Here is a 25,365-nt window from a genome sequence, read left to right on the forward strand (position 1 = left end):
ACATCTATTTAATGTTACAGAGAAATATGTGTTACAGTTTCAACAGCCATTTAGTAACTGCGTAGGCTACAAACATACTTTTAATTTCATATGAGGAAATCACATAACTTACAGTCACTGGTGCAGCCGCCTGTTTTCTGGCAGATGAAGTATCTTTCATAGACAACTCATTCAACCAGCCTAAACAACAGTAAATAAAAGATGTCAAATGGTCAAAAGTGAATCCTGATAGAGCCATATATATTAGAGAGAGGTATATATATCCTGATATAGTCATATACATTAGAGAGAGGTATATATATCCTGATATAGTCATATACATTAGAGAGAGGTATATATATCCTGATATAGTCATATACATTAGAGAGAGGTACATATATCCTGATATAGTCATATACATTAGAGAGAGGTATATATATCCTGATATAGTCATATACATTAGAGAGAGGTATATATATCCGGATAGAGTCATATACATTAGAGAGAGGTATACATATCCTGATAGAGCCATATACATTAGAGAGAGGTATATATATCCTGATAGAGCCATATACATTAGAGAGAGGTATATATATCCTGATAGAGCCATATACATTAGAGAGAGGTATATATATCCTGATAGAGCCATATACATTAGAGAGAGGTATATATATCCTGATCGAGTCATATACATTAGAGGTATATTGCTACAGATGTTGGATCTTAATTTGAGCCAGTTTGCTACAGCAGGAAAATAATCCTGCAGATACAGGATTTTAATTATTACGTGGATTATAATTAATGAACAATTTTTAAATGGAAACATGGAATTTATCATCTTCAGGAACCTTTTTTAAAGCTAAAAAACGCTCAAATACACAACACATTTCAGTTTTCCTGTAACAGGGTGATCATATTTTTCTTTACCCATGCTGTGTCCCTCACCAACTGGCCATCTGGCCCATAGATAATAAAGGACTATGCTGTGGCCCTCACCAACTGGCCACCTGGTCCATAGAGACTAAAGGACTATGTTGTGGCCCTCACCAACTGGCCACCTGGCCCATAGAGACTAAAGGACTATGCTGTGGCCCTCACCAACTGGCCATCTGGCCCATAGAGACTAAAGGACTATGCTGTGGCCCTCACCAACTGGCCACCTGGCCCATAGAGACTAAAGGACTATGCTGTGGCCCTCACCAACTGGCCATCTGGCCCATAGAGACTAAAGGACTGTGCTGTGGCCCTCACCAACTGGCCACCTGGCCCATAGAGACTAAAGGACTATGCTGTGGCCCTCACCAACTGGCCATCTGGCCCATAGAGACTAAAGGACTATGCTGTGGCCCTCACCAACTGGCCATCTGGCCCATAGAGACTAAAGGACTATGCTGTGGCCCTCACCAACTGGCCATCTGGCCCATAGAGACTAAAGGACTATGCTGTGGCCCTCACCAACTGGCCATCTGGCCCATAGAGACTAAAGGACTATGCTGTGGCCCTCACCAACTGGCCATCTGGCCCATAGAGACTAAAGGACTATACACTCTACGCTGCACACCACATCAAGCCATCTCTGAACTGAACCCTAAATAACTAAACTATACTGCATTAGCTCTCTGTTCATCTCTCTTAGATATATTTATACCTATACTTTAAATGTGGACATCCACTGTTTATCAACTGTATATCCACTGTACTGTATATCAACTGTATATCCACTGTACTGTATATGTGTATATCCACTGTTCATTCTCTTATAGCTCTATGCTCACTCTAACTAGTTGTGTATAATGTTGTAGGAAAACTTAGTGTAAACTAATCTGTCTGTATTCCGTCTCTAAATGTTGTCTATCACTAGCAGCACCATATCAACTTGTAGTGTATTTGAGGTTTAAAAACTTCTTATGGCTGCAAGCCCTATATCGGGATCAATATGACAACAGCCAGTCCAAGTGCAGGGCGCCAAATTCAAAAACCAGAAATTTCATAATTAAAATTCCTCAAACATACATTTGTCTTATATCATTTTAAAAGGTAATCTTGTTGTTAATCCCACCAAACTGTCCGATTTCAAATAGGCTTTTCAGCGAAAGCACTACAAACGATTATGTTAGGTCCCCACAAAACTAAAAATAATCATAGCCATTTTTCCCAGCTAATGATAGCATCACAAAAAACAGAATAGAGATAAAATGAGTCACTAACCTTCGATTATTTTCATCAGATGACACTCATAGGACTTCATGTTACACAATACATGCGTGTTTTGTTTGATTCAATTCATATTTATATCAAAATATCTGAGTTTACATTGAGGCTACAAGAATCACTAAAGGCAAAAACAGAGGCCTGAGCTGGAACATGAAGCTAACTGGATCTGGCTAACTTTAGAAAAACAGTATATCTCTCTTGCATTGGGGTGGCAGGTAGCCTAGTGGTTAGAGCGTTGGAGAAGTAACCGGAAGATCTCTGAGCTGACAAGGTACAAATCTGTTGTTCTGCCCCCACTGTTCCTAAGCTGTCATTAAAATTAGAATTTGTTCTTTAAAACTTAATTGGGATAGGGGGCAGCATTTTCACTTTTGGATGAAAAGTGTGCCCACAGTAAACTGCCTGCTATTTAGTCCCAGATGCTAATATATACATATTATTAGAAGTATTGGATAGAAAACACTCTGAAGTTTCTAAAACTGTTTGAATTATGTCTATGAGTATAACAGAACTCATATGGCAGGCAAAAACATGAGAAAAAATCCAACCAGGAAGTGGGAAATCTGAGGTTGGTCGTTTTTCAACTCATTCCCTATTGAAGATAAAGTGGGAAATTGGTCATGTTGCACTTCCTAAGGCTTCCACTAGATGCCAATAGTCTTTAGAACATTGTTTCAGGCTTCTACTGTGAAGGGGGGCCGAATGAGAGGGGATTGAGTCAGGTGTCTGGCAGAGAGCCACGGGCTCGTGACGCGCGGTCATGTGAGAGCGACCTCGAGTTCCATTGCTTTTCTACAGACAAAGGAATTCTCCGGTTGGGACATTATTGAAGATTTATGTTAAAAACATCCTAAAGATTGATTCTATACTTCATTTGATATGTTTCTACGACCAGTAATATAACTTTTTGGAATTTTCGTCCAACCTTTCCGCTGGACTAGCACGCGCGTTTGAAATTGTTTACCAAATGCCCTAACAAAAGGAGGTATATGGACATAAATGATGAACTTTATCAAACAAATCAAACATTTATTGTGGAACTGAGATTCCTGGGAGTGCATTCTGATGAAGATCAACAAAGGTAAGTGAATATTTATAATGCTATTTCTGACTTCTGTTGACTCCACAATATGGCGGATATTTATTTGGCTGATTTGGGCTCTGAGCGCCGTACTCAGATTATTACATGGTATGCTTTTTCTGTAAAGCTTTTTTGAAATCTGGCACAGCGGTTGCATTAAGGAGAAGTTTATCTAAAGTTTCATGCATAATACTTGTATTTTCATCAACATTTATAATGAGTATTTCTGTAAATGGATGTGGCTCTCTACAAAATCACCTCATGTTTTGGAACTACTGAACATAACACGTCAATGTAAAATCAGATTTTTTTTTGATAAATATGCACTTTATCGAACAAACATACATGTATTGTGTAACATGAAGTCCTATGAGTGTCATCTGATGAAGATCATCAAAGGTTAGTGATTCATTTTATCTCTATTTGTGCTTTTTGTGACTCCTCTCTTTGGCTGGAAAAATGGCTGTTTTTCTGTGACTTGGTGGTGACCTAACATAATCATTTGTGGAGCTTTCGCTGTAAAGCCTTTTTGAAATCAGACACTGTGGCTGGATTAACGAGAATTGTATCTTTTAAATGATGCCTAATACTTGAATGTTTGAGAAATTTGATTTATGAGATTTCTGTTGTTTGAATTTGGCGCCATGCAGTTTCACTTTCCTCTAGCGGAACTCCGGTTCCGGTTAACTGACTTGTATAGTTAAATAATAAAAAACACCCCTCAGGCTACGTTCAGGTTTCAGCATCAGGCATAAACAGCCGAGCCGTAGGCTACAACCTGGGTTGTATTCATTAATTTACTTCACAACCAACGGTTTTAAAATGTTGCATAAACAGTTTACTCCAAATGTTGTACAACACTACCTAATTGGTTTCTGTTGCTAAACATTTTGCTACAGTGGGCACTAATGAATAAAGACAACCTGTTTTGAGGAAGTGTATGTTGTTGTTGGCTTTCCACAATAATTGTCTCTTTCACACAAAATACCTTCCTGAGTGAAAAGCATTAACAGTCGATTAGAAAGAGAAAATGTTTGTTTGCTTGTTGTGTTTGGAGAAGACAAGTCTATAGACCTAGGATACAGTACACTCTTAGAATAAAGGGTTCCAAACGGGTCCTCCGCCTGTCCCCATAGGAGATTATTTTGGGTTCCAGGTAGAACCCTTCTGGCTTCCATGTAGAACCCTCTGTGGAAAGGGTTCTGTATGGAACCCAAAAGGGTTCTACCTAGTACCAAACAGGGTTCTACAAAGGGTTCTCCTATGGGGACAGCCAAAAAAAACTTTTAGATCATAGATAGTGTAGGAGCGATCATCCTGGGGCACACAGATGGGCACAGAACGAATTCAACCCATGCATCTAATTTTTATCGAACATTTAAGGACTATTATAACACTGTCCTTTACAAATATAATTAACTATATGAATACACATAACAATATCATCAACTATATGAATACACATAACAATATCAACTATATGAATACACATAACAATATCATCAACTATATGAATACACATAACAATATCATCAACTATATGAATACACATAACAATATCATCAACTATATGAATACACATAACAATATCATCAACTATATGAATACACATAACAATATCATCAACTATATGAATACACATAACAATATCATCAACTATATGAATACACATAACAATATCATCAACTATATGAATACACATAACAATATCATCAACTATATGAATACACATAACAATATCATCAACTATATGAATACACATAACAATCGTCGTCTTACCTTGTATCTCTCTCTCAATAGAAACAGTCTGAATGATCATTCGGTCGTTGAAAGTTACTTCCTTGTGCTCTGCTCATTTACATATCAGGTTCTGCCTGTTCTCTCTTCCCTCCCTCTCTCTTTACAGCTCTTACAATGTGCCTTGGCATACATTCTACAACTGTCTGGAACTCTATTGGAAGGATGTGACATCATTCTTCCACAAGAAAATCCAGAATTTGGTGTTTTGTTGATGGTTGTGTTCTATTGTGTTGAGACCTGGTGACTGAGACATGGCATATTGTGAAACATCAGCAAGTTGAACAGTCTTCATCATTGAAGCTCCTGACAAACGTGCCCCAACAATCACCAATCGTTAAGCTCTTCCCGAGCAGGGTCACAGTCTCAACTGGTTGCAGCTCCTCTCTCTCCAGGGATAACAGCTCCTCTCTCCCCAGGGGTAGCAGCTCCTCTCTCCCCAGGGGTAGCAGCTCCTCTCTCTACAGGGGTAGCAGCTCCTCTTCTCTCCCCAGGGGTAGCAGCTCCTCTCTCCCCAGGGGTAGCAGCTCCTCTCTCTCCAGGGGTAACAGCTCCTCTCTCTCCAGGGGTAGCAGCTCCTCTCTCTCCAGGGGTAGCAGCTCCTCTCTCTCCAGGGGTAGCAGCTCCTCTCTCCCCAGGGGTAGCAGCTCCTCTCTCCCCAGAGGTAGCAGCTCTTCTCTCCTCAGGGGTAGCAGCTCCTCTCTCCCCAGGGGTAGCAGCTCCTCTCTCTCCAGGGGTAGCAGCTCATCTCTCCCCAGGGGTAGCAGCTCCTCTCTCTCCAGGGGTAGCAGCTCCTCTCTCTCCAGGGGTAACATCTCCTCTCTCTCCAGGGGTAGCAGCTCATCTCTCCCCAGGGGTAGCAGCTCCTCCCTCCCCTAGGATTTGAAGACATTGGTGGTTTAGCCCATAGCCAGTATGGGCGTCCGGGTAGGAATTTCAACAGCTAAATCCATGAATACAACACCAGTGTTTTGCCAAATACCCTCAACAACTTCAAATATAAACTCTGACCTGTCCAATGAGCCAAACTTTCTCTCTCCATCGTATCCTATTCTTCTGTTGCTGTCTCTGTGTCTTGTCTGGTGTCTCTCTCCATCACCTATTATTTTGTTGCTGTCTCTGTGTCTTGTCTGGTGTCTCTCTCCATCATATCCTATTCTTCTGTTGCTGTCTCTGTGTCTTGTCTGGTGTCTCTCTCCATCACATCCTGTTCTTCTGTTGCTGTCTCTGTGTCTTGTCTGGTGTCTCTCTCCATCATATCCTATTCTTCTGTTGCTGTCTCTGTGTCTTGTCTGGTGTGTCTCTTAAGTTTTGCAATCCAAAAAGGTCAAGGGGATACTGTAGTAGCTTAACTAGTTTTGGGCCTGTGTTGGGCTGTTGTGGTGACTGTATTACTGCCACACCGGCATTCATGAGTAATGACCGCAGTCAAATTCCACAAGACTTTTGAGTCATGGTAATCTCTTCTTATGCATCATGCAGCCCATATATACACTGCTCAAAAAAATAAAGGGGACACTAAAATAACACATCCTAGATCTGAATGAATGAAATATTCTTATTAAATACTTTCTTCTTTACATAGTTGAATGTGCTGACAACAAAATCACACAAAAATGATCAATGGAAATCAAATTTATCAACCCATGGAGGTCTGGATTTGGAGTCACACTCAAAATTAAAGTGGAAAACCACACTGCAGGCTGATCCAACGTTGATGTAATGTCCTTAAAACAAGTCAAAATGAGGCTCAGTAGTGTGTGTGGCCTCCACGTGCCTGTATGACCTCCCTACAACGCCTGGGCATGCTCCTGATGAGGTGGCGGATGGTCTCCTGAGGGATCTCCTCCCAGACCTGGACTAAAGCATCTGCCAACTCCTGAACAGTCTGTGGTGCAACGTGGCGTTGGTGGATGGAGCAAGACATGATGTCCCAGATGTGCTCAATTGGATTCAGGTCTGGGGAACGGGCGGGCCAGTCCATAGCATCAATGCCTTCCTCTTTCAGGAACTGCTGACACACTCCAGCCACATGAGGTCTAGCATTGTCTTGCATTAGGAGGAACCCAGGGCCAACCGCACCAGCATAGGGTCTCACAAGGGGTCTGAGGATCTCATCTCGGTAACTAATGGCAGTCAGGCTACCTCTGGCGAGCCCATGGAGGGCTGTGCGGCCCCCAAAGAAATGCCACCCCACACCATGACTGACCCACCGCCAAACCGGTCATGCTGGAGGATGTTGCAGGCAGCAGAACGTTCTCCACGGCGTCTCCAGACTGTCACGTCTGTCACATGTGCTCAGTGTGAACCTGCTTTCATCTGTGAAGAGCACAGGGCGCCAGTGGCGAATTTGCCAATCTTGGTGTTCTCTGACAAATGCCAAACGTCCTGCACGGTGTTGGGCTGTAAGCACAACCCCCACTTGTCGACGTCGGGCCCTCATACCACCCTCATGGAGTCTGTTTCTGACCGTTTGAGCAGACACATGCACATTTGTGGCCTGCTGGAGGTCATTTTGCAGGGCTCTGGCAGTGCTCCTTCTGCTCCTTCTTGCACAAAGGAGGAGGTAGTGGTCCTGCTGCTGGGTTGTTGCCCTCCTACAGCCTCCTCCACGTCTCCTGATGTACTGGCCTGTCTCCTGGTAGCGCCTCCATGCTCTGGACACTACGCTGACAGACACAGCAAACCTTCTTGCCACAGCTCGCATTGATGTGCCATCCTGGATGAGCTGCACTACCTGAGCCACTTGTGTGGGTTGTAGACTCCGTCTCATGCTACCACTAGAGTGAAAGCACCGCCAGCATTCAAAAGTGACCAAAACATCAGCCAGGAAGCATAGGAACTGAGAAGTGGTCTGTGGTCACCACCTGCAGAACCACTCCTTTATTGGGGGTGTCTTGCTAATTGCCTATAATCTCCACCTGTTGTCTATTCCATTTACATAACAGCATGTGAAATTTATTGTCAATCAGTGTTGCTTCCTAAGTGGACATTTTGATTTCACAGAAGTGTGATTAACTTCGAGTTACATTGTGTTATTTAAGTGTTCCCTTTATTTTTTTGAGCAGTGTATAATAATAAAATGTTCTTATTTACAATGACGGTCTACCCCGGCCAAACCTGGACGACGCTGGGCCAATTGTGCGTCGCCCTATGGGACTCCCAATCACGGCCGGTTGGGATACAGCCTGGACTCTTAGTGTGTTCTTCTGAAATAGATTTTCTTCATGTCATGTTTCTTTAGACCTGTCTAAAATAAATAATGGAGTTATTGTGATGGTGTAGAATATATTACATTGAGTTATTGTGATGGTGTAGAATATATTACATTGAGTTATTGTGATGGTGTAGAATATATTACATGGAGGTATTGTGATGGTGTAGAATATATTACATGGAGTTATTGTGATGGTGTAGAATATAATACATGGAGTTATTGTGATGGTGTAGAATATATTACATGGAGTTATTGTGATGGTGTAGAATATATTACATGGAGTTATTGTGATGGTGTAGAATATATTACATGGAGTTATTGTGATGGTGTAGAATATATTACATGGAGGTATTGTGATGGTGTAGAATATATTACATGGAGTTATTGTGATGGTGTAGAATATATTACATGGAGTTATTGTGATGGTGTAGAATATATTACATGGAGTTATTGTGATGGTGTAGAATATATTACATGGAGTTATTGTGATGGTGTAGAATATATTACATGGAGGTATTGTGATGGTGTAGAATATATTACATGGAGTTATTGTGATGGTGTAGAATATATTACATGGAGTTATTGTGATGGTGTAGAATATATTACATGGAGTTATTGTGATGGTGTAGAATATATTACATGGATTTATTCTACTTTTTAGAATGTTAAACAAAGGTCTGTATCAGTGGCTTAAAGGCTGTGAGTGGAATCCAGGAGATGCCTAATGTGTTGATGTTAATTAAGGGTCAATTACCATGAGAATGTCAGTTATCTGCATGACAATCACCAGCTGACAAAATGTCATGACCGACACAGCCCTAGATGACATCAATAAGGGATCATAGCTTTCACCTGGATTCACCTGGTCAGTCTATGTCATGGAATAAACAGGTATTCCTAATGTTTTGTACACACAGTGTATATCATGTGTATATAACAAATAAATAAACTTTAACTGAGAAGGAATGGGGAGGGCAGCCAGGAAGGGAGGGGAAAAGAACCACAGATCTGTGTTTAGTTTGTAGGTGAACAAAACATGAAAAATACATAGGTCCTTAAATGATGTGTCCTCAAATATTATGTAATCTAAAAATCTCAGATGAGTCAAGGAGGACAGATGACAACAGCAGCAGCCAGGAGGAAATGATATGGTAGATTATGATTTAGGTGACCCAGACACAGACCTTGAGTAGTGGGGTCATGATGTAGGAGACCCAGACACAGACCTAGAGTAGTGGGGTCATGATGTAGGAGACCCAGACACAGACCTAGAGTAGTGGGGTCATGATGTAGGTGACCCAGACACAGACCTAGAGTAGTGGGGTCATGATGTAGGTGACCCAGACACAGACCTAGAGTAGTGGGGTCATGATGTAGGAGACCCAGACACAGACCTAGAGCAGTGGGGTCATGGTGTAGGAGACCCAGACACAGACCTAGAGTAGTGGGGTCATGATGTAGGAGACCCAGACACAGACCTAGAGCAGTGGGGTCATGATGTAGGAGACCCAGACACAGACCTAGAGCAGTGGGGTCATGATGTAGGTGACCCAGACACAGACCTAGAGTAGTGGGGTCATGATGTAGGAGACCCAGACACAGACCTAGAGCAGTGGGGTCAGGATGTAGGTGACCCAGACACAGACCTAGAGCAGTGGGGTCATGATGTAGGAGACCCAGACACAGACCTAGAGCAGTGGGGTCATGGTGTAGGAGACCCAGACACAGACCTAGAGCAGTGGGGTCATGGTGTAGGAGGCCCAGACACAGACCTAGAGTAGTGGGGTCATGATGTAGGAGACCCAGACACAGACCTAGAGCAGTGGGGTCATGATGTAGGAGACCCAGACACAGACCTAGAGCAGTGGGGTCAGGATGTAGAAGACCCAGACACAGACCTAGAGCAGTGGGGTCATGATGTAGGAGACCCAGACACAGACCTAGAGCAGTGGGGTCAGGATGTAGGAGACCCAGACACAGACCTAGAGCAGTGGGGTCATGATGTAGGAGACCCAGACACAGACCTAGAGCAGTGGGGTCAGGATGTAGAAGACCCAGACACAGACCTAGAGCAGTGGGGTCATGATGTAGGAGACCCAGACACAGACCTAGAGCAGTGGGGTCAGGATGTAGGAGACCCAGACACAGACCTAGAGCAGTGGGGTCATGATGTAGGAGACCCAGACACAGACCTAGAGCAGTGGGGTCATGATGTAGGAGACCCAGACACAGACCTAGAGCAGTGGGGTCATGGTGTAGGAGGCCCAGACACAGACCTAGAGTAGTGGGGTCATGATGTAGGAGACCCAGACACAGACCTAGAGCAGTGGGGTCATGATGTAGGAGACCCAGACACAGACCTAGAGCAGTGGGGTCAGGATGTAGAAGACCCAGACACAGACCTAGAGCAGTGGGGTCATGATGTAGGAGACCCAGACACAGACCTAGAGCAGTGGGGTCAGGATGTAGGAGACCCAGACACAGACCTAGAGCAGTGGGGACATGATGTAGGAGACCCAGACACAGACCTAGAGCAGTGGGGTCAGGATGTAGAAGACCCAGACACAGACCTAGAGCAGTGGGGTCATGATGTAGGAGACCCAGACACAGACCTAGAGCAGTGGGGTCAGGATGTAGGAGACCCAGACACAGACCTAGAGCAGTGGGGTCATGATGTAGGAGACCCAGACACAGACCTAGAGCAGTGGGGTCATGATGTAGGAGACCCAGACACAGACCTAGAGCAGTGGGGTCATGATGTAGGAGACCCAGACACAGACCTAGAGTAGTGGGGTCATGATGTAGGAGACCCAGACACAGACCTAGAGTAGTGGGGTCATGATGTAGGAGACCCAGACACAGACCTAGAGTAGTGGGGTCATGATGTAGGTGACCCAGACACAGACCTAGAGCAGTGGGGTCATGATTTATTGTCAGCCGTTTATTGTCATGCAAAAGGCTGTTGGTCTCAAGGTAAATGACCGTTAGTTAACATTGACACTTTATCAACTCCAGGCCTCCACTGTCTACAAGCTGCTGATGAGCACATTTGGAACATCTACATTTTAAAAAGTCAGAATTGAATGTTCACCATCACAATAAATCCATTATTTATTTTAGGCAGGTCTAAAGAAACATGATATGAAGAAAATGTTTTTTTTTAGAAGAACAGAATATGAGTCGCCTACTTTATGTTAACTGGCTATGCTGCATGATATAGACTGTAAGCCTGTTCATTTAGCAGACTAGATACTGTATGTTATCTGACTAGATACTGTGTATTATCTGGCTATGCTATAGACTGTAGGCTTGTTCATTTAGCAGACTAGATACTGTATGTTAACTGGCTATGATATAGACTGTAGACTTGTTCATTTAGCAGACTAGATACTGTATGTTAACTGGCTATGATATAGACTGTAGGCTTGTTCATTTAGCAGACTAGATACTGTATGTTATCTGACTAGATACTGTATGTTATCTGACTAGATACTGTATGTTATCTGACTAGATACTGTGTGTTAGATACTGTATGTTATCTGACTAGATACTGTGTGTTATCTGACTAGATACTGTGTGTTAGATACTGTATGTTATCTGACTAGATACTGTATGTTATCTGACTAGATACTGTATGTTATCTGACTAGATACTGTATGTTAGATACTGTATGTTATCTGACTAGATACTGTATGTTATCTGGCTAGATACTGTATGTTATCTGACTAGATACTGTATGTTATCTGACTAGATACTGTATGTTAGATACTGTGTGTTATCTGACTAGATACTGTATGTTATCTGACTAGATACTGTGTGTTATCTGACTAGATACTGTATGTTATCTGACTAGATACTGTATGTTAGATACTGTATGTTATCTGACTAGATACTGTATGTTATCTGACTAGATACTGTATGTTATCTGACTAGATACTGTATGTTATCTGACTAGATACTGTGTGTTATCTGACTAAATACTGTATGTTATCTGACTAGATACTGTATGTTATCTGACTAGATACTGTATGTTATCTGACTAGATACTGTATGTTATCTGACTAGATACTGTATGTTATCTGACTAGATACTGTGTGTTAGATACTGTATGTTATCTGACTAGATACTGTATGTTATCTGACTAGATACTGTATGTTATCTGACTAGATACTGTATGTTAGATACTGTATGTTATCTGACTAGATACTGTATGTTATCTGACTAGATACTGTATGTTATCTGACTAGATACTGTATGTTATCTGACTAGATACTGTGTGTTATCTGACTAGATACTGTATGTTATCTGACTAGATACTGTATGTTATCTGACTAGATACTGTATGTTATCTGACTAGATACTGTGTGTTAGATACTGTATGTTATCTGACTAGATACTGCATGTTATCTGACTAGATACTGTATGTTATCTGACTAGATACTGTATGTTATCTGACTAGATACTGTATGTTATCTGACTAGATACTGTGTGTTAGATACTGTATGTTATCTGACTAGATACTGTATGTTATCTGACTAGATACTGTATGTTATCTGACTAGATACTGTGTGTTATCTGACTAGATACTGTATGTTATCTGACTAGATACTGTATGTTATCTGACTAGATACTGTATGTTATCTGACTAGATACTGTATGTTATCTGACTAGATACTGTATGTTATCAGACTAGATACTGTATGTTATCTGACTAGATACTGTATGGTATCTGAATAGATACTGTATGTTATCTGACTAGATACTGCATGTTATCTGACTAGATACTGTATGTTATCTGACTAGATACTGTATGTTATCAGACTAGATACTGTATGTTATCTGACTAGATACTGTGTGTTAGATACTGTATGTTATCTGACTAGATACTGTATGTTATCTGGCTAGATACTGTATGTTAGATACTGTATGTTATCTGACTAGATACTGTGTGTTATCTGACTAGATACTGTATGTTAGATACTGTATGTTATCTGACTAGATACTGTATGTTATCAGACTAGATACTGTGTGTTAGATACTGTATGTTATCAGACTAGATACTGTATGTTATCTGACTAGATACTGTGTGTTAGATACTGTATGTTATCTGACTAGATACTGTATGTTATCTGGCTAGATACTGTATGTTATCTGACTAGATACTGTATGTTATCTGACTAGATACTGTGTGTTAGATACTGTATGTTATCTGACTAGATACTGTATGTTATCTGACTAGATACTGTGTGTTATCTGACTAGATACTGTATGTTATCTGACTAGATACTGTATGTTATCTGACTAGATACTGTATGTTATCTGACTAGATACTGTATGTTATCTGACTAGATACTGTGTGTTATCTGACTAGATACTGTATGTTATCTGACTAGATACTGTGTGTTATCTGACTAGATACTGTATGTTATCTGACTAGATACTGTATGTTATCTGACTAGATACTGTATGTTATCTGACTAGATACTGTATGTTATCTGACTAGATACTGTGTGTTAGATACTGTGTGTTATCTGACTAGATACTGTATGTTATCTGACTAGATACTGTATGTTATCTGACTAGATACTGTATGTTATCTGACTAGATACTGTATGTTATCTGACTAGATACTGTATGTTATCTGACTAGATACTGTATGTTATCTGACTAGATACTGTGTGTTAGATACTGTGTGTTATCTGACTAGATACTGTGTGTTATCTGACTAGATACTGTATGTTATCTGACTAGATACTGTATGTTATCTGACTAGATACTGTATGTTATCTGACTAGATACTGTATGTTATCTGACTAGATACTGTATGTTATCTGACTAGATACTGTGTGTTAGATACTGTATGTTATCTGACTAGATACTGTGTGTTAGATACTGTATGTTATCTGACTAGATACTGTGTGTTAGATACTGTATGTTATCTGACTAGATACTGTATGTTATCTGACTAGATACTGTATGTTATCTGACTAGATACTGTATGTTATCTGACTAGATACTGTGTGTTAGATACTGTATGTTATCTGACTAGATACTGTATGTTATCTGGCTAGATACTGTATGTTATCTGACTAGATACTGTATGTTATCTGACTAGATACTGTGTGTTAGATACTGTATGTTATCTGACTAGATACTGTATGTTATCTGACTAGATACTGTGTGTTATCTGACTAGATACTGTATGTTATCTGACTAGATACTGTATGTTATCTGACTAGATACTGTATGTTATCTGACTAGATACTGTATGTTATCTGACTAGATACTGTGTGTTATCTGACTAGATACTGTATGTTATCTGACTAGATACTGTGTGTTATCTGACTAGATACTGTATGTTATCTGACTAGATACTGTATGTTATCTGACTGGACACTGTATGTTATCTGACTAGATACTGTATGTTATCTGACTAGATACTGTATGTTATCTGACTAGATACTGTATGTTATCTGACTAGATACTGTATGTTATCTGACTAGATACTGTGTGTTAGATACTGTGTGTTATCTGACTAGATACTGTATGTTATCTGACTAGATACTGTATGTTATCTGACTAGATACTGTATGTTATCTGACTAGATACTGTATGTTATCTGACTAGATACTGTATGTTATCTGACTAGATACTGTATGTTATCTGACTAGATACTGTGTGTTAGATACTGTGTGTTATCTGACTAGATACTGTGTGTTATCTGACTAGATACTGTATGTTATCTGACTAGATACTGTATGTTATCTGACTAGATACTGTATGTTATCTGACTAGATACTGTATGTTATCTGACTAGATACTGTATGTTATCTGACTAGATACTGTGTGTTAGATACTGTATGTTATCTGACTAGATACTGCATGTTATCTGACTAGATACTGTATGTTATCTGACTAGATACTGTGTGTTAGATACTGTGTGTTATCTGACTAGATACTGCATGTTATCTGACTAGATACTGTATGTTATCTGACTAGATACTGTGTGTTAGATACTGTATGTTATCTGACTAGATACTGTGTGTTAGATACTGTATGTTATCTGACTAGATACTGTGTGTTAGATACTGTATGTTATCTGACTAGATACTGTATGTTATCTGACTAGATACTGTGTGTTATCTGACTAGATACTGTGTGTTATCTGACTAGATACTGTGTGTTATCTGACTAGATACTGTATGTTATCTGACTAGATACTGTGTGTTAGATACTGTATGTTATCTGACTAGATACTGTATGTTATCTGACTAGATACTGTGTGTTAGATACTGTATGTTATCTGACTAGATACTGTGTGTTAGATACTGTATGTTATCTGACTAGATACTGTGTGTTAGATACTGTGTGTTATCTGACTAGATACTGTGTGTTATCTGACTAGATACTGTATGTTATCTGACTAGATACTGTATGTTATCTGACTAGATACTGTATGTTATCTGACTAGATACTGTATGTTATCTGACTAGATACTGTATGTTATCTGACTAGATACTGTGTGTTAGATACTGTATGTTATCTGACTAGATACTGTGTGTTAGATACTGTGTGTTATCTGACTAGATACTGTGTGTTATCTGACTAGATACTGTGTGTTATCTGACTAGATACTGTATGTTATCTGACTAGATACTGTATGTTATCTGACTAGATACTGTATGTTATCTGACTAGATACTGTATGTTATCTGACTAGATACTGTATGTTAGATACTGTATGTTATCTGACTAGATACTGTGTGTTATCTGACTAGATACTGTGTGTTATCTGACTAGATACTGTGTGTTAGATACTGTATGTTATCTGACCAGATACTGTATGTTATCTGACTAGATACTGTATGTTATCTGACTAGATACTGTATGTTAGATACTGTATGTTATCTGACTAGATACTGTATGTTATCTGGCTAGATACTGTATGTTATCTGACTAGATACTGTATGTTATCTGACTAGATACTGTATGTTAGATACTGTATGTTATCTGACTAGATACTGTATGTTATCTGACTAGATACTGTGTGTTATCTGACTAGATACTGTATGTTATCTGACTAGATACTGTATGTTAGATACTGTATGTTATCTGACTAGATACTGTATGTTATCTGACTAGATACTGTATGTTATCTGACTAGATACTGTATGTTATCTGACTAGATACTGTGTGTTATCTGACTAGATACTGTATGTTATCTGACTAGATACTGTATGTTATCTGACTAGATACTGTATGTTATCTGACTAGATACTGTGTGTTATCTGACTAGATACTGTATGTTATCTGACTAGATACTGTATGTTATCTGACTAGATACTGTATGTTATCTGACTAGATACTGTATGTTATCTGACTAGATACTGTGTGTTATCTGACTAGATACTGTATGTTATCTGACTAGATACTGCATGTTATCTGACTAGATACTGTATGTTATCTGACTAGATACTGTATGTTATCTGACTAGATACTGTATGTTATCTGACTAGATACTGTGTGTTAGATACTGTATGTTATCTGACTAGATACTGTATGTTATCTGACTAGATACTGTATGTTATCTGACTAGATACTGTGTGTTATCTGACTAGATACTGTATGTTATCTAACTAGATACTGTATGTTATCTGACTAGATACTGTATGTTATCTGACTAGATACTGTATGTTATCTGACTAGATACTGTATGTTATCAGACTAGATACTGTATGTTATCTGACTAGATACTGTATGTTATCTGACTAGATACTGTATGTTATCTGACTAGATACTGCATGTTATCTGACTAGATACTGTATGTTATCTGACTAGATACTGTATGTTATCAGACTAGATACTGTATGTTATCTGACTAGATACTGTGTGTTAGATACTGTATGTTATCTGACTAGATACTGTATGTTATCTGGCTAGATACTGTATGTTAGATACTGTATGTTATCTGACTAGATACTGTGTGTTATCTGACTAGATACTGTGTGTTAGATACTGTATGTTATCTGACTAGATACTGTATGTTATCTGGCTAGATACTGTATGTTATCTGACTAGATACTGTATGTTATCTGACTAGATACTGTATGTTATCTGACTAGATACTGTGTGTTATCTGACTAGATACTGTATGTTATCTGACTAGATACTGTGTGTTATCTGACTAGATACTGTGTGTTATCTGACTAGATACTGTATGTTATCTGACTAGATACTGTATGCTATCAGACTAGATACTGTATGTTATCTGACTAGATACTGTATGTTATCTGACTAGATACTGTATGTTATCTGACTAGATACTGTATGTTATCTGACTAGATACTGTATGTTATCTGACTAGATACTGTATGTTATCTGACTAGATACTGTGTGTTAGATACTGTATGTTATCTGACTAGATACTGTATGTTATCTGGCTAGATACTGTATGTTATCTGACTAGATACTGTATGTTATCTGACTAGATACTGTGTGTTAGATACTGTATGTTATCTGACTAGATACTGTATGTTATCTGACTAGATACTGTATGTTATCTGACTAGATACTGTATGTTATCTGACTAGATACTGTGTGTTATCTGACTAGATACTGTATGTTATCTGACTAGATACTGTGTGTTATCTGACTAGATACTGTATGTTATCTGACTAGATACTGTATGTTATCTGACTGGACACTGTATGTTATCTGACTAGATACTGTATGTTATCTGACTAGATACTGTATGTTATCTGACTAGATACTGTATGTTATCTGACTAGATACTGCATGTTATCTGACTAGATACTGTATGTTATCTGACTAGATACTGTATGTTATCTGACTAGATACTGTGTGTTAGATACTGTATGTTATCTGACTAGATACTGTATGTTATCTGACTAGATACTGTGTGTTAGATACTGTATGTTATCTGACTAGATACTGTGTGTTAGATACTGTATGTTATCTGACTAGATACTGTGTGTTAGATACTGTATGTTATCTGACTAGATACTGTATGTTATCTGACTAGATACTGTGTGTTATCTGACTAGATACTGTGTGTTATCTGACTAGATACTGTGTGTTATCTGACTAGATACTGTATGTTATCTGACTAGATACTGTATGTTATCTGACTAGATACTGTATGTTATCTGACTAGATACTGTATGTTATCTGACTAGATACTGTATGTTAGATACTGTATGTTATCTGACTAGATACTGTGTGTTATCTGACTAGATACTGTATGTTATCTGACTAGATACTGTGTGTTATCTGACTAGATACTGTGTGTTATCTGACTAGATACTGTATGTTATCTGACTAGATACTGTATGCTATCAGACTAGATACTGTATGTTATCTGACTAGATACTGTATGTTATCTGACTAGATACTGTATGTTATCTGACTAGATACTGTATGTTATCTGACTAGATACTGTATGTTATCTGACTAGATACTGTATGTTATCTGACTAGATACTGTGTGTTAGATACTGTATGTTATCTGACTAGATACTGTATGTTATCTGGCTAGATACTGTATGTTATCTGACTAGATACTGTATGTTATCTGACTAGATACTGTGTGTTAGATACTGTATGTTATCTGACTAGATACTGTATGTTATCTGACTAGATACTGTATGTTATCTGACTAGATACTGTATGTTATCTGACTAGATACTGTGTGTTATCTGACTAGATACTGTATGTTATCTGACTAGATACTGTGTGTTATCTGACTAGATACTGTATGTTATCTGACTAGATACTGTATGTTATCTGACTGGACACTGTATGTTATCTGACTAGATACTGTATGTTATCTGACTAGATACTGTATGTTATCTGACTAGATACTGTATGTTATCTGACTAGATACTGCATGTTATCTGACTAGATACTGTATGTTATCTGACTAGATACTGTATGTTATCTGACTAGATACTGTGTGTTAGATACTGTATGTTATCTGACTAGATACTGTATGTTATCTGACTAGATACTGTGTGTTAGATACTGTATGTTATCTGACTAGATACTGTGTGTTAGATACTGTATGTTATCTGACTAGATACTGTGTGTTAGATACTGTATGTTATCTGACTAGATACTGTATGTTATCTGACTAGATACTGTGTGTTATCTGACTAGATACTGTGTGTTATCTGACTAGATACTGTGTGTTATCTGACTAGATACTGTATGTTATCTGACTAGATACTGTATGTTATCTGACTAGATACTGTATGTTATCTGACTAGATACTGTATGTTATCTGACTAGATACTGTATGTTAGATACTGTATGTTATCTGACTAGATACTGTGTGTTATCTGACTAGATACTGTGTGTTATCTGACTAGATACTGTGTGTTAGATACTGTATGTTATCTGACTAGATACTGTGTGTTAGATACTGTATGTTATCTGACTAGATACTGTATGTTATCTGACTAGATACTGTATGTTATCTGACTAGATACTGTATGTTATCTGACTAGATACTGCATGTTATCTGACTAGATACTGTATGTTATCTGACTAGATACTGTATGTTATCTGACTAGATACTGTGTGTTAGATACTGTATGTTATCTGACTAGATACTGTATGTTATCTGACTAGATACTGTATATTATCTGACTAGATACTGTGTGTTAGATACTGTATGTTATCCTGTTGGGGATGACCCCCCTTTTTCTCAATTTCCGCCTGAAAACATACCCTAATCTAACTGCTTGCAGCTCAGGCCTAGAAGGAAGGATATGCATATTCTTGGTATCATTTGAAAGGAAACATTCTGAAGTTTGTGTAAATGTGAATTGAATGTAGGAGAATATAACACAATAGATCTGGTAGAAGAAAATACAAGGAAATCAACAGACGTTTTTTGTTCTTTTACTGATGTTGCATCTTTAAAAATCAACAAGAAAGGCCAAACATTCAGTTATGATACTGGGGATCATTTCAAATGAGAACATAGGTAGGCAACAGTATTTTACCAAAATTTCAGATGGATACATTCAGGAATGAGTGAGGTACATGCCATTGAGCATGAGGTCAACCAGGTGTCCCTCACAAGTTTCCCAAATGTACCCAAGTGGCCGAATTGGTACAATGATACAATGATACAAAACCTATATACAAAATACAAAACAATTATTGTAACATACCCCCAAAAATATATATTTGAAAAATTCAAGGAAAAAAATGAATATTTAAAAAAAAAATAATAATAACAAGGGGAACTATTTACACTTCAAATGTTCAATCATGTGAAGACTCTGTCCTCTACACAATGTTGCGCTCCCGATGCCATATCCCATAGCAGTTTCTCTCTGGTGTGAAACAGAGGGTCACAGCACAGGTGGTGCAGGTGACAGGGGACTTCTTGTGGCACAGGGCACAACGAAGCCGCCCTACTGTGCCCCTTTTCCCCCGAGGCACATCCCTGCCTGCAATGATGAAATCCAGCATGTGCGTGCCGCTGGTTGGAGCAGAAGGGACAGAGGTAGAGGGGACAGAAGGTGCTACAGTGTTCTTGCTGTAGTTAGCAAGCTCCTGGATGAGCTGCTCCCTGAAGGCTAGCTGTGAGATGGGGGGCTGTCCACAGTTCTTGGCCATTTCCTTCTGGAGGATGAAGGAATTCACCACAGCAATGTCAATGAAATGATAGAATAGTGTTTTGTACCACTTCATGGTTTTATGAAGGACGTTATAATATCCTATCAGTGCATCGGATAGGTCTACACCCCCCATGCTCTTGTTGTAATCCCTCACAGCATCTGGAATGGGGACATTTCTGGCAGTCCAAGCGCCTGTAGGACCTTTCAAACGGCGAACAACGTGATCCCCACCGAACGACTTGTGAATAGTGGAACACATCACCACTTCGCGAGTGTCCATCCACTTCACAAACAGCAAACCATCTTCACGGATCCATCTCATGGTACCCCGCTCAGCCCGCTTAGGCATGTCATTTACCCTGGTTTTTGGAAAACCCACTCGGTTGGTCCGAATGGTGCCACAGGCCCACATCTCCAGCTTCCTCAGGTCTGTGAACAGGGTAGGGCTTGTGTAGAAGTTGTCTACAAATAGTTTGTAGCCCTTCCCCAGCAGCTGGAAATCTAATAACTGCATCACAGAATCATAACTGAGTCCCTTACCGCTCGCACAAGTGTTCTTCCCCTCATAGACAAAAAAATTGCACGTGTATGCACACGCAGAATCGGCCAAAACAAACAGCTTGTAACCCCATTTTGTGGGTTTGTTGCGCATGTACTGTTTTAGGCCAATTCTGGCCTTTGAGGCTACCATTCTCTCATCTATGGAAAGGTTCTGGGCGGGCTGAAAATATGTCTTGCATGCCTCAACGATATCGTGGTAGAGAGGTTTGATCTTGCAGAGCTTATCAAACCCTGCTGTGCCTCGTTTCGCCTCGTTGTCCTTATCAACCTCTGGGTCACTAATGTGAAGTGCCCGCGAAATTGTCAGAAACCTAGTACAAGACATGACCGTTGAGGGGAAAGGCAGTTGATAGAGTGGTGCAGTTTTCCAGTAGTGTTTGAGGTTCTTCAGCTTCACCACCCCCATGTAAATGACCATGGACAGGTAGCAAAACAGTTCTGAAATGGAAATGTCCTTCCATTTCTCCTGCTTCTTTGCCCCATATCTATTAGTGTTCATCACCAGGGTATCAAGAACTGCCGAGGTGAAGAACAACTGGAAAAGTTGCATGGGGGTGTATTTGGAAGTCAGGTCCAATTGAGGGCCTACTGGGCGTTTTGGGCGGAAAAGTGGAGTTGGTGGGGCCACATCCTCCTCAAGAACAGTGTGCCAACGGTCCTCCTCCGCTCTGGCAGGTTCCACGCTGGACGGTTCCACGCTGCCCTTCCTCCGCTTCCTTGACGCCGGCTTACCACCCCTTGATGGCCGGGCGGGAGTAGGTGTGGTGCCGGATACAGCAGGGGTCCAGCTGGATGGACCAGCTTCAGTGGGGGATTTGCAGCTTGGCTCCCAATCAGAATCGCTGCGACTGTGAAATAAAGACAGACACCTATTAGAAATGCACAATGTGTGACCATAGTGAGCTTATGGCTACTGCAATATGTGTGTGTGTAAATAGCACCTATTAGAAATGCACAATGTGTGACCATAGTGAGCTTATGGCTACTGCAATATGTGTGTGTGTAAATAGCACCTATTAGAAATGCACAATGTGTGACCATAGTGAGCTTATGGCTACTGCAATATGTGTGTGTGTAAATAGCACCTATTAGAAATGCACAATGTGTGACCATAGTGAGCTTATGGCTACTGCAATATGTGTGTGTGTAAATAGCACCTATTAGAAATGCACAATGTGTGACCATAGTGAGCTTATGGCTACTGCAATATGTGTGTGTGTAAATAGCACCTATTAGAAATGCACAATGTGTGACCATAGTGAGCTTATGGCTACTGCAATATGTGTGTGTGTAAATAGCACCTATTAGAAATGCACAATGTGTGACCATAGTGAGCTTATGGCTACTGCAATATGTGTGTGTGTAAATAGCACCTATTAGAAATACACAATGTGCCTTTCATGCCCTAGTCATATTTTTATATAAGGCAAATAAAATACAAATATATCAAACAACTCAAATGAATTATATATGATATTACTAATTCCAAACAACGTTACTCACCGATCCAAAACTGGGTCTTCACCGTGTAGAAACATGTCTTCGAATTCAGAATCAACGGATTCAACCTCGCTGGAATCAATTAGATGCTCATTTTCACTTTCACGGTCAATTTCACTAATTATATCTTGCACATCTGTGTACTTCGTCTTGGTCGTTGATTTGGCTGATTTATTTGCCATGATTGATCCTTGAAAATGCTCCAAAACAAACTTTCGCGGCGCGTAAAACGGTGAGCTCCTTACTTTCTGATTTTCAATGGGGAATAGCTGCGAACACGCATGGCTTTACAAAGATGCCTATTATTTCCGGGTAGAACCATTTGATATCCCTATTTACCTCTGCTCATTGGCTATCTATCCAGCTAGATTTCAAAAAGATCAGTGGTCATTGGACCGAGATACAGTCAATCAAAGACGAACAGGCCAATCGATTGGCGCGTAATGACGTAGCTGGTAGGTGTGTTCAGATCGAATTTCTTCGGTCAATATGTCCCGGAAAAAGAACCACGACGTTTGGTTGTATTACTAACAAACAGAGGATTCTAATGAAACCGAACTTGACTTGATAAACGTCCCTTTAGAGTGAGTAATTACAATGAATGTTACGTCCAAAGTTGATGGACGCTGAATTTTCCACACAAGCCGTTCACAAAATGTTTCGTTTTAGGCTATAAAAATGGATTATATCGATCAAAAAGCCACTTGATTGTTTCGTCGTGACCTTTAGGATTGCCAAAAGAAGAAAATTTCCTAAGGTAATTGATGCTTTGCATTGCTATTTATGACTTTTGTGACTAATGTACTTTGTTGTAACTGTACCTAATGTGTTGTTTACTGATCGATAATCGCTTTTGTAGTGAAGCTTTTCGAAATCGGACATATTGGCAAGATTAACAAGAGGTATAGATTTGATATTGTGTATAACACTTCTGATTTAATTAAAGCTAAATATTTATAATTATGACATTCCGCCATTTTTTTTTTTTTTCTTGTCAAACGTCCCGCTAGCGCCACGCTGATCCTAGACAGGTTATCTGACTAGATACTGTGTGTTAGATACTGTATGTTATCTGACTAGATACTGTATGTTATCTGACTAGATACTGTGTGTTATCTGACTAGATACTGTGTGTTATCTGACTAGATACTGTGTGTTATCTGACTAGATACTGTATATTATCTGACTAGATACTGTATGTTATCTGACTAGATACTGTATGTTATCTGACTAGATACTGTATGTTATCTGACTAGATACTGTATGTTAGATACTGTATGTTATCTGACTAGATACTGTGTGTTATCTGACTAGATACTGTGTGTTATCTGACTAGATACTGTATGTTATCTGACTAGATACTGTATGTTATCTGACTAGATACTGTATGTTATCTGACTAGATACTGTGTGTTAGATACTGTATGTTATCTGACTAGATACTGTATGTTATCTGACTAGATACTGTATGTTATCTGACTAGATACTGTGTGTTATCTGACTAGATACTGTATGTTATCTAACTAGATACTGTATGTTATCTGACTAGATACTGTATGTTATCTGACTAGATACTGTATGTTATCTGACTAGATACTGTATGTTATCAGACTAGATACTGTATGTTATCTGACTAGATACTGTATGTTATCTGACTAGATACTGTATGTTATCTGACTAGATACTGCATGTTATCTGACTAGATACTGTATGTTATCTGACTAGATACTGTATGTTATCAGACTAGATACTGTATGTTATCTGACTAGATACTGTGTGTTATCTGACTAGATACTGTATGTTATCTGACTAGATACTGTATGTTATCTGACTAGATACTGTATGTTATCTGACTAGATACTGTATGTTAGATACTGTATGTTATCTGACTAGATACTGTGTGTTATCTGACTAGATACTGTGTGTTATCTGACTAGATACTGTGTGTTAGATACTGTATGTTATCTGACCAGATACTGTATGTTATCTGACTAGATACTGTATGTTATCTGACTAGATACTGTATGTTAGATACTGTATGTTATCTGACTAGATACTGTATGTTATCTGGCTAGATACTGTATGTTATCTGACTAGATACTGTATGTTATCTGACTAGATACTGTATGTTAGATACTGTATGTTATCTGACTAGATACTGTATGTTATCTGACTAGATACTGTGTGTTATCTGACTAGATACTGTATGTTATCTGACTAGATACTGTATGTTAGATACTGTATGTTATCTGACTAGATACTGTATGTTATCTGACTAGATACTGTATGTTATCTGACTAGATACTGTATGTTATCTGACTAGATACTGTATGTTATCTGACTAGATACTGTATGTTATCTGACTAGAT

The 25,365-nt window shown here is 39.2% G+C and overlaps 1 protein-coding gene across 1 annotated transcript; it reads right to left on the bottom strand.

Annotated features, from left to right (window-relative positions):
- Positions 1-20,192: 20,192 nt before the first annotated feature.
- LOC129842957 (piggyBac transposable element-derived protein 4-like) lies at positions 20,193-24,022 on the bottom strand. The gene is made up of 2 exons (XM_055911677.1): positions 23,001-24,022; positions 20,193-22,345 (listed from the first exon to the last, which is right to left on the bottom strand). The coding sequence occupies exons 1-2, from the start codon at positions 23,177-23,179 to the stop codon at positions 20,602-20,604; spliced, it is 1,923 nt and encodes a 640-aa protein (XP_055767652.1). The 5' UTR covers positions 23,180-24,022; the 3' UTR covers positions 20,193-20,601.
- Between the last annotated feature and the right edge of the window lie 1,343 nt (positions 24,023-25,365).

This window comes from Salvelinus fontinalis, unplaced genomic scaffold, assembly GCF_029448725.1.
Source record: "Salvelinus fontinalis isolate EN_2023a unplaced genomic scaffold, ASM2944872v1 scaffold_0080, whole genome shotgun sequence".
Lineage (NCBI taxonomy): Eukaryota > Metazoa > Chordata > Actinopteri > Salmoniformes > Salmonidae > Salvelinus > Salvelinus fontinalis.

Bases quoted from the DNA above. Each gene is read 5' to 3' on its own strand.
- LOC129842957 (XM_055911677.1), bottom strand. From the start codon at position 23,179: ATGGCAAATAAATCAGCCAAATCAACGACCAAGACGAAGTACACAGAT. The intron at 22,346-23,000 runs GTGAGTAACGTT...TTTATTTCACAG, and splicing joins GAAGACCCAGTTTTGGATCG to TCGCAGCGATTCTGATTGGG.